At 40.0% G+C, this 18,217-nt stretch overlaps 1 protein-coding gene across 1 annotated transcript in view; it reads right to left on the bottom strand.

The window, feature by feature from the left end:
• The window catches only part of LRRC49 (leucine rich repeat containing 49), a 112,135-nt gene that overhangs the window by 44,214 nt on the left and 49,704 nt on the right, over positions 1 to 18,217 (bottom strand). Inside the window, 1 exon segment of the mRNA XM_075006730.1 lies at positions 16,007 to 16,154. Within this exon segment, the coding sequence (XP_074862831.1) occupies positions 16,007 to 16,154 (148 nt within the window).

The raw sequence follows: 18,217 nt of genomic DNA, 5'->3' as shown, positions 1-18,217 counted from the left end.
ATGGACTATAAGATGGATAGAAAGCTGGGTAGATGGTCGGGCCCAACGGGCAGTGGTCAATGGCTCGATATCTAGATGGCCGACAGTTTCAAGAGGAGTGCTGCAAGGCTCAGTTCTGGGACTGGTGTTGTTCAACATCTTTATTAATAACCTGGATGAGGGACTGGATTGTACCCTCAACAAATTTGTGGATGACCCAAAACTAGGGGGAGAGATAGATACGTTAGAAGGTGAAGAGAGAATCCATAGGCTGGATATGAGTAAACAGTGTGCCCTTGTAGCCAAGAAGGCTAACGGCATCCTGGGGTGCATTAGGAGGGGCATTTCCAGCAGATCTAGAGAAGTGGTTGTTCCCCTCTATTTGGCACTGGTGAGGCCAAATCTGGAACACTGTGTCCAGGTTTGGGCCCCCCAGTATAAAAAGGATGTGGATGTGCTGTGGCAGGTTCAACGGAGGGCAACAAAAATGATCAGGGGGCTGGAGAACAAGACCTATGAGGAGAGGCTGAGGGATTTGGGCTTGTTTAGTTTAAAGAAGAGATGACTGAGGGGTAATTTAATAGCAGCCTTCAACTTCCTGAAGGAGAACTCTAAAAAGGAGGGTGAGAAACTGTTCTTAATGGTGTCAGATGGCAGAAGAAGGAGTAATGGTATGAAGGTAAAGAGGGAGTGGTGTAGGTTGGATATTAGGAAAAACTACTTCACCATGAGAGTGGTGAAGCATTGTAATGCATTGCTAGAGAGGTGGTGCATTCTCCATCCCTCAAGGTATTTAAGTCCTGGCTTGACAAGGTCCTGGCTGGGATGACTTAATGGAGGTTGATCTTCATGTAGCAGCCGACTGGACCAGATGACCTCCTGAGGTCCCTTCCAGCCCTATGATTCTATGAAATGCTTTAAATTATATGGTAGATGGTAATTAACATGGATCTGTTTGCTGTCACTTATTCATCACTGAAAAGCTATATTTCTGTAGTTAATATATGTATTTCATATTCTACCTAAAATACCATGTGTGGTTTGAAGTGCAAGGCAGATAAATTTCAGCTCATAAACAAGAGCTGAACATCCACTTTCCTTTGTCCAAGTGGCAGACTGGGTAATGAATTCACACTGATTGGGTTTTGACTAGGGTAATATGAAACAGCTCTTGGATCTTAGGCTGGGGAGCTGGGAGTATTTTGGCTGTAGCCTCTCTATTGTGAGTTCATGAGAGACTGGCCAGGGCATTCATGAAGACAGGTGGATGTAGTCCCTGCCTGTGAATACTGGTGTGTGTGATAATCCAGAGGGCTTTGCAGCTTGTCACAATGTCATATTGCAAGGGGGAATTCATATCAGTGAGTGAGAGGAGTCAGTTGTATCTCAATTATGGGTAGCTACAGAAGTGGGGGAACCCATCACAATGTCAGCATGTTTGAAATGCAGGAACAAGCCCCATATTGACACCAGTAGACCCCAGGCTGCTCAGATGGGGGAGAGGCTACCACTTCAGGTATATTCAGGAGTAATTATCCTCATAGAAGTTTCAGGCAGTAAGAGTAGTGCTGCTGTGAAGAAGCAAGCAAGAGTTATGACCACCACACATATTTTGTTAATCTTTAAAGTGCTACATGACTTTTTTTTTTTTAGAATACAGACTAATCTGCCTATCTCTCTATTACTATCCAACACACATATTGTTTAAATCATAAAAAGATTTATCTTTCATTTTTCAGCTCTCTAATTGCAGTACCCCAGTGCGGCCATTCATTTTGCCACTTAGTCCCACTTCTCTGTGGTAGTCTTTCCGTTGCTTAAAAGGGGCTTTTGGTCAGGTCCGTAGGCTGCGACACATAAATGCCAATTTTTCTGTAAATGCCTAGATTTTATCAAATCTCACCAGAGTGCTGTTACATTTTTCTAGAATCTTTTTCACACAATATCTTTGAAGAGCTGTTGGGCTTCAAATGCTGCCCTCAAGCAACAATTCCCCAGCTTTCTCTCCCATTGTACTTTCTCAAACATTTCTGGTGGCATAGCAGTCTCACAAAGTAGAATAGCATCAGTGTATTTTCACTGAGGTGATATTTACTTTCACCAATACTTACAACAACACACTAGAGATAATTTATAAGATTTGGCTGCAAAAATTTTTTTTGTTATAGATCCATGCGACTAATAGCCATCATTTACTTAGAGTATAAATAGTGATTCTTTTTAAAAGTGTAGACCATGGGTGTCCAACCTTTTGGCTTGCCTGGGCCGCATTGAGTGAAGAGGAATTGTCTTGGGCCGCATACAAAACATATAATATAGTTAATGTATATAAATCACATAATAATGTTAAAAGTTTACGATCTTGTGGGGCCACATTACTAGCTGTCCAGGGCCGCATGTGGCCCACGGGTTGGACACGCCTGGTATAGACCAATATGTTAATAAAACTTATGTTAATATGTTCAATAGACAGTTACTTTGGGGCTAGATTTTAAGTATCTTTGGGCAATTAATGCAACAGAAAACAGGCAACACTGAACTCACAGATCTATAAGGTGAAGTGTGACCAGTTGTGCTCTCTTTACTGATTTTTCTCACCTGTGTTCCTACAAATTCCATAATCCACCACATCATGATGCTCTATACTTCAGTGCTTGAGATGTAATGGCATAAAATAATAGATGATTAGGGATACAAAAGACCTTCGGAGGTCACCTAGTCAAACCCCCTACTCAAAGTAGTACCAAACCCAATTAAATCATTCCAGCCTGGAAACAGTCCTGTGTGTACACACACTAATACTGCAGGTTGTAAGAATTCTGCTTTTCAGATTTGCCTTCTATTCCAATTTCCACATACTCTTACTATATAGCTTTAATAGGCATTTTGTATGTTTCCTTTATATAGGAACTAGACACAGTGCTCATCAGCTAATTTCTAACTTATCTGAGAAAAAAAGAAAAAAAAAGCACTCAAGTTTTCATGTGTCCAAAAAGCAGCCCCTGAAATCATGATTAAAGTTGTCACTCCTCACCAAAATCGTAAATAATGCCCATCCTGCAAGCAACCTAAAATCCTGATCCTTGTAGGTTATAAGTCTCCTTGACTCTCAGTGAGGGTTATTTGTGCTAAGCACCTCTCAGAACAAGCCCCATAAAATATAAAAATCAAGGTTTGTAGATAAGAATAATGTTGTAAAGTTAAAGGTGAACAGCTGTTTTTTTTGTTTTTTAAGTGACTGATCTAACTCCCACTAAAAGCAAAGGGATTGTTTCCATTGATGTAGAAGGTTGGAGGTAAGTGCTTCAAAAAATTCCTGCAGAGCACATACAGTGCCTCTAAGAATCTACTCCCCAGTAAATATTGGTTCTAATATAGACAGTCAATGAATGGAATAAGCAAAGGCTATCAGTTATGGAAAAACTTGTTTGTAGTAGATGTATGTTTCCTTGCATGGTCTACTCTTCATCTCTCCTACACTTTGATATTAGAATTGAAGTTCTATTAGTTCAATATTAGATTTGGTATATTTTCACAATGTTTCTACAGACAAATTCATTAATAAAACAAAAATAAAAGTCATACAGAATCAGTCATTACAAGAAAAAACATCAGGGAATGCACAAATTGCTATAATGAAAACATAGAAGATAATAGGGCAGCAAATTTGATGTCTTTTGCAGATTGACATTTGTACAGTGCATTGAAAAATAGAAAGGTTCTGTATATATGTTAAGTAGTCTTCTTACTCAGAGGACATATATAACATATTATTTAATTACATCCCACCACTGTGATTGGAAATATTTAAGAGTACTTTTTGTTGGCCACTAATTTTACACAATATTTTTGGAAATGAAATACAAATAAAACGAGTCTGTGGTATTCAGTTTATGACTGTATCATAGTCCAAAAAGTTCATTTTAATAGCTAAGCTGTCCCTGCGCCCTATTGTTCCAGTGATTTAACTACCTCTTTCATTAAAGGAATTAAAAGAAAAGAAGGCAAAGTGTTTTTCTGTAGATTACTGACTAGACTATATTTATCATATATTACTACTTACTAATGCTCAAGAAACTATATATTTTCCCCTAAATAAATTCTATAATATTTAAGTCTTTCATCAGGACAACTGAATAATGCAGTAAAAACAGGTTAAATGCTACTGGTTTACAGAACCACAAATATTAACATAGAACAGTATTTTTAAAACACCTTTTCCAATAACAAAGAAATGCTAGCTATGAAATACAATGCAAAGAGGTTCTTCAGCACAAACATTTGAAAGGAATACTTTTATCTTAACTTTATATACTTCATAAACTCCTGAAGGCGATTATATAAAATATCTTCCAAAATCACCTGAGAAAGGTATTTTGGGAGGAGAAGGAGAAGAAGGGGCCTTCAAAAATAGAAAATTCCTGTTAGAAATAATAGATTTTAACTTTCATTTTTCAGAAACTTAAGATACTACTGGAAAATGTAAGTGGTCTCAAAAGATATCTTCATATGCTGAAACTACTGTACGAACACAATAATTAATTTTAAGCTTTAACTAATATGAAAGCACACAAAGCAATTGGATAGTTGCTTTTCATAAAATGAAATAAACAGGAACTTTGTGACATACTTATCCTACTAAACATCTAATAAGTCGTTACTACAGTATCCAATGAAAAATGAGGTCGAGTACAATTTACTTCAAATAATGCCCACAAAGAAAGGACTGTTTGGCTAGTGTGACACTACAGCGCTCTCTCAACAGAAGTCACTGTCAGGAGAGTTTTCCCAACAAAACTGCAGTTGACAGGAGTGTGGCCACACACAAAAGCCAAATCAGTAGAGCGCTCCGCTCTGCCAACACAGCAGCCAGACTGCCTGGCTGCTTTCTTGACAAAACAGACCCCAGAAGCACAGTAGACAGGGATGGCCATTATTGTGGCTGTCCTGTCTGTTGAGAGAACGCCCAACCACCCCAGAGAGGCCACACGGCTTTTCGTCGACAGAGCTTTGAGGGAGAAGGCTGCCAGCCAAAGTGCTGTTTTGTCCAGATACTGTTGACAAAATACATTTTGTGTGTTCACAGTCCACAAGTTTTGTTGACAAAACAAGGGTTTTACCAGCAAAATTTGCTAGTGTAACCATACATAGCCTTTGTGTTTGTGTGTGTCTACATAGCATTTCGCACAAACAAGCCCCCGATTTCTGACAGGTGCTTGAGAGCTGCTGCAAAATAAATGTAGTGAATTGCAGCCACACCAGTACCACACATCACAAACATCATGTATACGCAATACGAGAAAAAAAGAAAAATGTTAAATGTTATATTTACAAATTGAAACAAAGTTTTAAAATTTACAAATATTAAGGTTCTCATAATATTAATTTGTTTTTATAAAGCCGTATAAAAACATTTTGTCTTGAAAACTACATTTGTTTCATTGAATAACTATATCACAAAAACATTTTGTTAAGAATCATGAACCAAATTTTGGTGTTACTTATTAATGAAAATATGAATGTCAAAGCACACTATCAAGTCCCAACAAAGTTTAAAAGATTTTGGTTGCACATGTGTGCTTCAAAATATACATAATGAATGCACATTGTTAATTATGTAAGGCAAGTAAGTGCGCCAGCTAAAATGGGACACATGGTCACGTTGAGTTAGACAGTGGCTACCCACCCTGCTGGGTGATATGGGGGTACTCTCTGGCTTCAGTGGGAAAGAGGTGGTTCCCGGTTGCCCCATGCCTTGGGGTGCTGAGAACGGGCTGCAGCCCCATGGGTGACCTCCATGCGCTGGTGCTCCTCCTGGCTCCCCACTGCTCCAGGGAGCTGGGAAAGGGGCAGCGGCCTGCCAGTGCTCCTCCCGGCTCCTCTAGCCATGGGGAGCCAGGAGCCACTCACAGCCATGCCAGTCTGGCTCCCCGCTCCTGCAAGCAGCGGGAAGCCAGAAGCCAGGCGCAGCAGCATCTTGTCAGTTTCCCAGCTCCCATGAGCAGCCAGGAGCTAGGTGACAGATGCAGCTGGGCGGCTCTTCCAAGCTGCAGCGATCCGGGCCCCAGGCAGCAGCCACACCTGTGTGCTCCTGGCTCCCAGCAGCAGTGCAAATACATGGCAATTATCCCCTTTGTTAAAATAAAGAGGGTTCACCTTCCTGGCACCTGAAATACGGGGTTGTCCCACCTAAAACAGGACAGATCATCACCCTCTGCCGTCCCTACATCTCAATCTGTAGGTTCCTTAAAACAAAATATTCTCGCTTATTGTACACTCAGATCCAGAACCCCAAGCTTCAACTGACCCATATGTTAAGTCATAAAAAGTTCCCTTACACCCATATCAAAAGGAACTTGGAAGATCTTTTGGTCTGCAATTCTGCAGAGAGAGGGTTAGGAAGAATAAAAATTAGAGATTAATATGAATTTTCAAATTCAAGGGGTGTAGATACTAAACACGAAATAGAAACATTACCCCATTTACAAAAAAAATGTACAGCACATTGCAGTTATGATAGTTGATCAACATACAAAAATGAGGTGAATTTCCCCAAAAGTGATTATGTTAAGGTTGCCAGCAGCTATATAGTCAACACAAAATTGTTCATAACAATACTATTTTTAAAAAGAATGAGTATACCAACTAGATAGCAGAAATAGGGTGGTAAACCAGCAACTTTGAAATATATGGGGTTTAGAAGTAATGGCAGAATATTCTAAGAAAGTGATGAATTTCTGCAACAACAAATAAACTTCCTATTAAGGGTGGTTTTGGAAATTAAAGTATATCTTAAAATGCGATCTAGATAGCTAAAGTAAAGTATTTTAAGAAACATCAATGCTACATCTACATTAGAGAATTTTGTAGACAAAACATGTGGAGCGTCTACATACAAAATGCATTTTGTCAACAGAAACTGTTGACAAAAAAGATACATAGATGCTCCAGGGGGCCCCTCTGTCAAAAGAGCAGATCAAAAGATCAATCCACTTTTATATGTAGCCAAAATCTGTCAACAGTAGCTTTGTTGCAACAGCTCTTCCGGCTAAACTTTTATTAACAGACGCTTCTAGGGTAGAAGTAGCCCAAGAGAATAACCCCAAAAGCTGGGGAATAGAACTTCCACAACAAGCATTACTGTTCTTCAATGATAAAATTAGTTTGTGTGGAAAGGATCAGCACACAGCCTATGATGCCACTTATGTCATATTTTGGGAGATGAATTGATGCTAAGTGATATATACATTCTTAGAGAGGGGAAATTTCATCTTAAACGAATAGTTAACTTTTGTTACAAACTTACAATAGATGACAAGAATGGGATGCAAGTTTTCACATTGCTGTGCATATTTCTTATGATTTAGAAAGCTTAAGAAAAGTCAAAATTAGCTTGTTACCGGTGAAAATTCTTTTACCATGATTCATAAACACTGATTTCTTCCTCTTCTAGCCCTACCTCCTCCTGAGTGGTCTGTCTATTCTAATACTTTAATCCTCATTATAAAACTGCTCTTTTTTTAATCTTCGCACTGCTATGCACTTTCAGTCATTTTTCTTCCTGATAGTCCAATAGTTAATTGGGTTGAACAGGAAGGAAGACAAGAGAAGGCACAAGGGATGTTTTTTCACTAAGTTAACACCTTTAATAACTCATCTGAGAATCATCTGGTAATGTCTTGTACAATGTAGATCATACCTCTTTCTTGTTAGAAGGCTACCATCAGCCCATCCCTTTTCCAAAGCTCTTTGTCTGAGGACTAAGGCTCTAGAGAAAGGAGGTTGTTTTCTTTTTCTACCAGACATTAGGAACCCAAACAGCATTTCCCAGGTTCTTTAGTGAATATCTTACCCTGAGCCCACTTCCAATTCTGGTTTATGAACAGACCAGATCCCTACTGAACAAGCACCTGCACTGAACACCTGCCAAGACATGACAATCTGAACCTCACCTTTCATTCCCACTGGGTTCCTCAGTTGCTGTCAGGATGGTAAAAATAAACATCCCTCTTGGCCAATCTAGCAGTGGAGAAAAAATTTCTTTCCAGTCAGAAAGAGGCAGGTCTGCTGACGGAGTGAGAGCAAAGGAGACTGTTGCCTGGGGGCCCAGCATTTCAAAAGGGTCCAGAGCTCTGGCTGCTGTTATTGTGGCAGCGACGGAGGCCAGAGCTCTGGACCCCTTTGAAGTGCTGTGGCAGCGCTGCTCCACCCAGCTTTGAAGGCAATGCCCTGCCAGAAGCGGTGCAGAAGTCAGGGTGGCAATAGCATGCCATCCTGATTTCTGCACTGGTACTGGCAGTGGCTCTGCTTTCAGAAATGGGCTGTTAGCCAACAGCGGGTGCCCTCCACCTGCCCAGGTTTGAAGTCATTGCCACTGCTAGGAGGAGTGCAGCAGTAAGGGCAGTGATATTACAAACTCCTCTTCCCCTAAAATAATCTTGTGAACCCTGGACCCTCAACAACTAATTTCTGGATCAAGAAGACCCCTCCAATTACACCAACATGAAATTTCAGATTTCAATAGCTGAAATCATGACATGATTTTTAAAATCCTATGACTCTGAAATTGACCAAAATGGCCTAGATGGGCCTTATTTATAATTGTGAAACTACAAATTATCAACATGTCAAAATAAACAAAGTAAATATCCGTAAATTAAACTTTAATAACTTTCCAAGCAGCATTTTCCTTTCTTTGCTTACCTGTAACTTTTGATTGTTATCTATGAAAATATTTTTGCTGCTTTGTGTGTATGGCAGAATTTACATTTACTGACAAATGCAGTAAGTGTACTTTCTGTGGATGAGCCAGCCCAGAGGTTAGCAACCAAAATATCAAGAAGAGCCTTCTTTCTGAATTTGGTAAAAACTCAATAATTCAAAAGCAGCAGTGCAACTGAATACGAGACGATCCTTAACAAATAATCAAACAATACTTTTTGCAACCCCTATTGTAAGAACAGTGCACACACAATGATTTGAAATGTGATACATGTTTACTGCAGGATGGCCACAATGTTTTTACATATTCTGTTTCCTCACACTTTACATGTCTGTGTTTGCACCACTATCTTCCTGACTTTCACTCCTGAACCCACATTAATTCTGCCAATTTTACTTCACGTTTAATTTCAGTTTTCTTTCTCAAAATGTGTGTTGCTCTTCCCAGCAGGAATGCTGCAAGCTTCCTTTTCCTTTTCAAAATCAAGACTTTATTAGCAACATGATCAAAACACAGATACAGTATCATATCCCACAATGCCCTGCACATGTTAAAGGGGGAGTTATCCAATGTTTCAAGGTTACATAGGCCGTTTCTACACAGGCCACTTTCTTCAAAAGTGGCATGGTAATACACAGCCCAAAATATGCTAATGAGGCACGGATGCAAATTCCCCATGCATCACTAGCATAATATCACGTGATTTTGAGTCCGGAAGACCATTCTTCCGGACTCCAAAACGCCATTTAGAAGCATGGCCCCCCCGCGGAGCTTCCAGAAGGAAGTCCTTCTTCCGGAGGCCCCTTCTTCCCAAAAATTTTCAGGAAGAAGGGGTCTCTGGAAGAAGTACTTCCTTCTGGAAGCTCCCCAGGGGGCTGCACTTCTAAACAGCATTTTGGAGTCTGGAAGAATGGTCTTCTGGACTCAAAATCACGTGACTGTATGCTAATGAGGTGTGGAGAATTTGCATCCACACCTCATTAGCATATTTTGGGCTGTGTATTACCATGCCACTTTCAAAGAAAGTGGCCTGTATAGAAACGGCCACATTGTTTGCCATTTAGATATGAGTTGTTCATTGTTGGGCTTTCAGACATTCACCGTTTACCCAAAATAATCAGGAGGGGTTTTTTAAAGCTTTCCAAAGGAGCCAAAAAGAAGTCTGCATGTGGGTCCGGAGCTGCGGGTTGCAGACCTCTGAGTTACCTGGAAATAAATACATGGTTCTGCACATGTATGTAATTCACCCTTTCAGAAAAGTCTGCTAAGTACAATAAATATATTTTAAAAAGTTTTACCATGCTTTCCAGCTCCAAATAGAGACAATCAGTTAAATGCTTCCAGTAAAAGTTCTTTGCTTCTCTTTATTGATATCCTAAAGACTTCTGTGTCTTGAAATAAACACAGCCACTATTGGTTGAAATATTTTCCAGTTTAGGGAAATGGGAGACTAACCATCTGTACAGTGTACTAGCACTGGTAGGGCAATGCTCTGGGAAGATCCCAAACTATCTCCCTTGCAGATTTGAGACTTTTCAGGAATCTTCTAATAAATTATTAGAAAAAATAATCCCGTCCCTTAATTCATATTTTTAGGAAATCTAGAGGCTGGTATCAATAATAATGGCAGATGTGCCTTCTTAATTAAATACCATTTTTAGAAAGAACAGTTGTAGGTTAGGATAACTTTAAAAATTAAATTGGCTTCTTTGTTGTCTGGGAAGGCACGTTTTTGTTCATTCTTGTACTACACCAATGAAAATGCTATGACTTGTGCTAATGAGCAGCACGTTATATCTGAGATACTGATAACATGAATCTACTGGGTAATTGGAAATATACCGTTTTATAAACATTCAGTCTCCCAATGAATTTGTAGTTCTTATATATACATTCCAGCCCATTCTTCAGATTTTCATTATATCGGTAGTTGTACTATATTTAGTTCTAATATAGTAATGTACGTTTTGAACATAAATGTATACCTATTTAACATATTGGTTACATATATTTAAATACAACTCCTTCTGGAATATTTTTTAATAAGACATACTATGCAAATATGGTGGGCAACTGTCTTTAACTAGTTAAACATGTTCACTATTTTGGAGTTCCAATAGGTTTATTCTTGGAATTAGATTTTCAGAGAGTAGCATTTAATAGAAGCAAATCCTTGAATAATAAGAAATGTACAACAAATAAAGTAACCCTAAATTGGGAATACCCTCCTACTCACAGCTCATTTGTAATATTCTCCAGCATGTGCTGTCACATGGCAACAGGTTCAACCGTAATTAGTATCTGGAGCACCACTATCTATGTAGAACTAAACATGGCAGGAGGATAAGCCCCCTAAAATAATCCTGACACACACACCCCAACTTCCTTTTAGGTGAAGATCCCCCAATGGGAGAAAAACTGGTGTCTCCTATGAGATTTGCATAATATGGACTAAAAGCACATTAAAAGAACCCAGATTTCACAGCAGAAAAAAAAATTCATGGTCCATGACAAGTTTTCAGTAGTCATTAATTTGGGAGCTCTAAAGCTTTTTGAATCTCATCATGTGTTACTAAATAGAACCTGCATAATCCCCTTGTTCTCTGACCACCCTATATTAGGGAGTCTGGGGGGGTCGGCCTTGTGGGTTGAGGCTTCGTATACCTGGTTTTAAGCCACTCAACATAAAAAAAAATGCAGGGGGTGAGGGAGAGATTAGAAATGGCTTGTCCCTACCATAGAGGTGTCAAGGTCTCAGGAAGACTTTGGGCTTATTTCTCAAGCAGGACATGGTAAGAGAACCTAGCCCTTCCTTCTCCATGGGGTCCCAGCCCAGGGCTTGGGGAAAGCAGCACCAGCCAAGTCCTCCACACAGAAAGCCAAAGCCTGCCATCCTGGGCAACTTCCTATCTAATCTGATCCTTCAGCTTGGGATATGGACCCCGTTCCCTTAAAGCTCAAACAATCATAGTTTAACTGAGTTAAAATGAGCAGAATATCTAAGGACTTTCTGGTTCTCAAAAGAGAGGGAAAAAGGCAGGGGGCATGGGAGGAGAGGAGGAAATAGGTGGGTTGGAGAAAGCACAACTGTGGAACTCAGCAGAACCATGGCCCCACCTCAGGCTCAGGCTTCAGTGAGGCTTTCAAGAGAAGGGCCTGCCTTTCTTCTAGTGTTTTCACTCTCCCTCTCATTGCTTGGGTTTCTGAGCTTCTAATTAACCTGTACCTCTAGCCAGAACATAGTCTGTATGCTTAGAGGGGCAGGATTACCTGGGCCCAATAGTGTCCTTCAATGTCTTTATACCCAATGTGACTTTTGTATATCCCACCATGAAAACCCCATAATATCCTGCAACTGTGAACATTTACATAGATTTTAAAAAAATGCTTAAGACTAAAATCACCAATATTATGAAATTTACAACGAAAATGAATTTTCCAAGCCTACTTATGAAGCAGTACTGTATTCAATTCAAATTTAAACATGTTTTCCACAAGGCAATCAGTTGCTAAAAGGGTAGCTTCAACTTGCAGTCCTTTTCTCAGATGTATATGCCAGAAAAGGACCATTTTTCTGATTTAAAGGGAAAAAACTTATCAAGTGTATCATCCAAAAAGGTTCAGTTTATAGAGGGCGCTGGGAAGGAGAGGAGTTAAAGACTTTCTCTTGAGATGGGATTTATTTACAAGTTAAACAATTAGAGAGGTTTGTTTTTCTTAACTTGAACGGGTCTCCTAGAATGGACAAGAGATATACACTTGCTGCCTGAGGGGAACATTATATTATGTGACTGAGGCCTTGTCTCTACGATGAGGTGGATTGACACAGCAGCAATTGATCAACCCACCACTGATTTATTGTGTCTACTGTACATGTGATAAATACATCTCAAAGCTCATTCTTGGCAATACCAGTACTCCCACCAAAATGAGAAGAGTAGGTAGTGTCGACAGGAGAGTGGCACATCAACCTTACTGCACACAAGACACTGCAGCAGGTATGTCAACTTCAGCTATGTTATTTGTATAGCAGGAGTAAATCGATGGGAAGGTAAGCGCAGACAGGGCACCAGGAGCCTAAGTAAAGAGAACATGGATGCTTTTGGAAAATGTTACGCTTAGCCTCTGATCTCACTTCAAAGAAAACTTTCGTCAGCATGAGATGCCAAATAGATATGAAGGGGAATATGAAGTAACAGCATCCACTAAAAATGTTTTCAGTTTCTTCACTTCTCTTGCAGAAGAAATAAACAAATTTATAACCAGAAAAGACCAATGATCAGACTTACCTATTAATTGCCTGCAAGGCAAAGCAAAATTGGAAAATTCAGCATGTTCAGGTGGGTCACAGAATAAAGGAGAAAAAACTTTACAGTCCAGTTAGCGTTTTGGTCTATTCATCAAGTGAAGTAAGAAAATGACCCTTCCCATTCATGTAAACTAATCCAATCAAAGAAACATCAAGCTAGATACTGCCCAGTGTATATCACTATAATATGCTGCTACCAATCAGAACATCTGAATTCTGTGTTGTTCATCTTGGGGACCAGAGCTCCAGAAACCACCACTGCTACTTTGGCAGCAGCAGGAGTTCTGAGCTCCTTTGAAATACTGCTTCACGCAACCGTGGGGGACCCAGTGCCATAGTTCCAGTGGTGCTAAGAGCTGACTGCCCTAGCACCCCACCCCTTCTGCCCTTCACACTGCACCTTCCAAGGGGTGCAGAGCTGGGCCCATCTCCAACCTTGCCCTAGGGCCTGCAGTATCTGTCCTTCCTAGTGATAACATTTATATATATATATATATATATATATATATATATATATATATATATATATATATATATATATATATATATACACACACACACACACAAATAAATGCAGTGCACATAATCAGAATGCAAATATATAATGATTTAAGCCAGTTTTTATTTTCTAGAACTTAAAATCCACAGTATTGTTTAATTGCTTAAGACAAATACGGGATAAAAAGATGGAAGAGATCAGACATAAGAGAGGTGAAGAACTCTACAGGGATGTAGGCCTAGTTAGTTAAAAGTATTAACAGAGGGCTTGGTCTTGCAGCAGCTGATAATTTACCAGTAGAGTGGTGGGGAGGACATCTATTACTTACAGCTGCAGAAGGAAGCCAGAAGGACTGGGATGGGAAGAATTGATACAGAAGCACTGCACTGAAGCAAGCAGTCAGTAGTTTTCATGGTAATATATTTTCATAAGAATGGACATACTGGGTCAGACCAAAGGTCCATCCAGCCCAGCAGCCTGTCTGCCGACAGTGGTCAGTGCCAGGTGCCCCAGAGGGGGTGGACCGAAGACAATGATCAAGCAATTTGTCTCCTGCCATCCATCTCCAGCCTCTGACAAACAGAGGCCAGGGACACCATTCCTATCCTTGGCTAATAGCCTTTTATGGACCTAACCTCCATGAATTTATCTAGCTCTTTCTTAAATTCTGTTACAGTCCTAGCCTTCACAGTCTCCTCTGGCAAGGAGTTCCACAGGTTAACTATGCACTGAGTGAAGAACTTTTTTTTTATTAGTTTTAAACCTGCTACCCATTAATTTCATTTGGTGTCCTCTAGTTCTTGTATTATCGGCACAAGTAAATAACTTCTCCTTATTCACCCTCTCCATACCTGTCATAATTTTACATACATCTATCATGTCCCGTCTCAGTCTCCTCTTTTCTAAACTGAAAAGTCCCAATCTTTTTAGCCTCTACTCATACGGTACCTGTTCCAAGCACCTAATCATTTTAGTTGCCCTTTTCTGAACCTTTTCCAGTGCCAGGATATCTTTCTTTACGTGAGGAGACCACATCTGTACACAGTATTCAAGATGTGAGCGTACCATAGATTTATATAAGGGCAGTAAGATACTCCTTTTCTATCCCTTTTTTAGTAATACCTAACATCCTATTTGCCTTTTTGACTGCCTCTGCACACTGCACAGACGTTTTCAAGGAACTATCCACGGTAACTCCAAGATCTCCTGATTAGCTAGAGCTAAATTAACCCCCATCATATTGTAAGTGTTCCTGGGGTTATTTTTTCCAATGTGCATTATCCTGTACTTATCCACATTAAATTTCATTTGCTGTTCTGTTGCCCAAATCACTCATTTTGATGAGATCTTTTTGAAGTTCTTCACTGCCTGCCTTTGTCTTGACTATCCTGAACAGTTTAGTGTTATCTGCAAACTGTGCCACCTCACTGCTCACTCCCTTCTCCACATCATGTATGAATAAATTGAACAGGATTGGTCCTAGGACTGACCCTTGGGGGACACCACTAGTTACCCCTCTCCATTCGGAAAATTTACCATTTATGCCTACCCTTTGTTTCCTGTGTATTAACCAGTTCTCAGTCCATGAAAGGACCTTCCCTCTTATCCCATGACTACTCAATTTACATAACAGCCTTTGATGAGGTACCTTGTCAAAGGCTTTCTGGAAATCTAAGTATACTATATCCACTGGATCTCCCCCGTCTGCATGTTTGTTAACCCCTTCAAAGAACTTGAACAGACTAGTAAGAAACCATGTTGACTTTTGCCCATCAAATTATGTTCTTCTATGTGCCTGACAATTTTATTCTTACGGTTGTTTCAACTAATTTGCCCAGAACTGATGTTAAACTTACCAGTCTAATTGCCAGGGTCACCTCTAGAGCCTTTTTTAAATATTGGTGTCACATTAGCTATCTTCCAGACATTAGGTATGGAAGCTAGTCCAAAGGAGAGGTTACAGACTAGTCTTAATAGCTCTGCGATTTCCCATTTGAGTTCTTTCAGAACTCTTGGATGAATGCCAGCTGGTCCCGTTGATTTGTTAACATTAAGTTGATCTATTTGTTCCAAAACGTCCTCTAATGACACTTCAATCCGGGACAGTTCCTCAGTTTCATTTCCCACAAAAAACAGTGCTGGTTTCAGAATCTCCCCAACATCCTCAGCTGTGAAGATGCTTTCCTTATTGTAACAACACTTTTTGTTCAATATTTTCTTCTAAACCTCTCTGATATTCTTTACCATTTTCACGTGGACAATGGTCACGATACAGGTGAAGAAAAATATTTTAAAATAGTTTAAAAAGCGTATTAAGAGTTAAGCAAGAAAGATGCACAGTGTAGCATAGAACAAAAACAGGTTCCAGTATTGTCATGTTCACATTACATCTGAATTCAGCAGTAGATAAAAGTTTTTCCATATGTACAATCCAGCAATCCTATTCACCAATTTTAATGCTTGGAATATCTTAATTCTTTTTCAAAAAGTTTCTTACCGTGATTCTCTTCATATCTAGCTGTCGGAGCTGCATCATATGATGGAGAATGGTGTTTTTGTAACATGTCTCCTGAGCTATCGGATTGCCATCAAGGGTGATATCAGACAACGATGAGGATTCAGCAAGGCACAGAATGTTGTCAAAACTGCACACAAAAAATGGGAATAACTTTGAATGCAACCGAGGAATAAATTTTCTTCAGAAAGACATAAAAGCCACTAGAAGGCATTCTAAAAGGAAACCCTAATAGGATATTAAGAATGATAAATATACTTATATCAGAAGTGTTTTACAAAAGAACACAAATTGTTTGCTTCCTTTCCTGCACTACTAATTCTTTATGAATTGGTATATTTTCGAAACAGGATCTCTCAAAATGACAAGCAATTATTTAAACAAGACAGAATAAAAGATCAACTGCCTGCTCTGTATATGTATAGTCATGATTTTTCAGGGTCAGTTTTTCAAACAAAGCCTGGGCTTTCCACCTAGACAAAACCAAAATACTTCATCCTAACAAGTAGGACATGACTAACATGTAAAAGATGAAAAAGCAGTCCAGTAGCACTTTAAAGACTAATAAAATAATTTATTAGGTGATGAGCTTTCGTGGGACAGACCCACTTCTTCAGATCATAGCCATACCAGAACAGAATCAATATTTAAGGCACAGAGAACCAAAAATAGTAATCAAGGTTGACAAATCAGAAAATTATCATCAAGGTGAGCAGAGAGTAGAGGGACAGAAGCTGGGCGGGGGGGAGTCAAAAATTAGATAAAGGAAAGTATACATAAAAGATGATTGAACTGCGTAAAATTTTATTTTAAGATACAGAGTCTGTATCCTTTTCCTTTATTGAAAGAAAAAAGTAGAAAAGGTGGCAGGTAACAGTTCTCATGGCCTTGAATAAGTTCACTTAGGATAACAGTAGCAACTGTGGTTGGCCAAAATAAGACAGTTTAATAGTGGTCTCATTTTGGAAAAGTGCTGAGAATCCTCAAATTCTATAGGCATCAAGAGAAGTCATGGATGTTCAGCACTTGTAAAAATTAGTTACAGTATCTAAATGGGTATCTAAGGACCTACCTCTCATCACCCAGGTCTGAAAATGTTAGTCTTAGGTCATAAAGGTAGACAACTAAATCTATTTTACAGAACATATTAGTACATGAGAAGCTATACCCACTACAGAAAGGACAAGGACAAATATGACTTGCGAGGAGAAGGGGAGGGAACTGGGCTTACTTAGTCCGCAGGAGAAAAGAATGAGGGGCATTAAATAGCAGTTATCAACTACTGCAGGGGGTTCCAAAGAGGAAAGACAGGCTTTTCTTCATCCTTAGAAGTATTTAAGGACAGGCTTGACAAATGGCTGGAATGATTTTGTTGGGGTTGGTCCTGCTTTGAACAGGAGGTTGAACTAGATCGGGGGGTCCCACCTCTTTCATCAGGGACCACACTGCAATTTTTAGGTGTTCCAGGGGGGCAAATACCCCCAAGCCACCCACCCCCAGCCTTAAACCTCCCTCAGCCCCAAACTTTTCCCTGCCCACATCCAGTCTTAACCCCCTTGCAGCCCCAAACCACTCTGCCACCACCACTGCACTCCAAACAGGACTCTGCCTCAAGGGCTGATGGCAGCTTGGCGCTCTGGCTGCCAGGGCTCTGCTGCTGGCCCGTCACTCCAGACGTGACTCTGTCCTCGGGGTCTGTGGCAGCTCTGCATCCCAGCCACCATGGCTCTGTAGCAGCCATCCCCGAAGAAGCCAGTCGAACTGAAGTAGCTGGCTCCACAGGCCAGATTCTGGCCCATGGGCCGCCTGCTAGATACCCCTGGACTAGACGATCTCCTGATATCTCTTCCAACCCAAATTTTCTATTATTCTATGACCTAAAATAATGACCCAATTGCGGCCTTTGCTGAAGTCAAACCATGTGCTCTGCACCTTTGAAAATTCAAACCATTGAAATTGTACATGTTTGAGATTTTTAGCTTCAATTGCTCCATGACTTAATCTCCACTCTCCAAAATATACAATTATCTATCTACCTTATGGACATTATGATGGACATTAGCCACAAAAAAAATTATCTGATGAAAAATCGTTGTCATTCCTTCTTGTGACAGGATGTACTAACCTCACACTGGCCAGGGGAGTGAGGGCCAGTCTTGCTGGGTGGAAAAGGCCCCTCCCCGACAACCCTGC

The sequence above is a fragment of the Carettochelys insculpta genome, chromosome 12 (genome assembly GCF_033958435.1).
Source record: "Carettochelys insculpta isolate YL-2023 chromosome 12, ASM3395843v1, whole genome shotgun sequence".
In the NCBI taxonomy this organism is placed as follows: domain Eukaryota; kingdom Metazoa; phylum Chordata; order Testudines; family Carettochelyidae; genus Carettochelys; species Carettochelys insculpta.
Note: the sequence above shows the minus strand (reverse complement) of the source record. Positions and strands in the feature narration are given on the sequence as shown.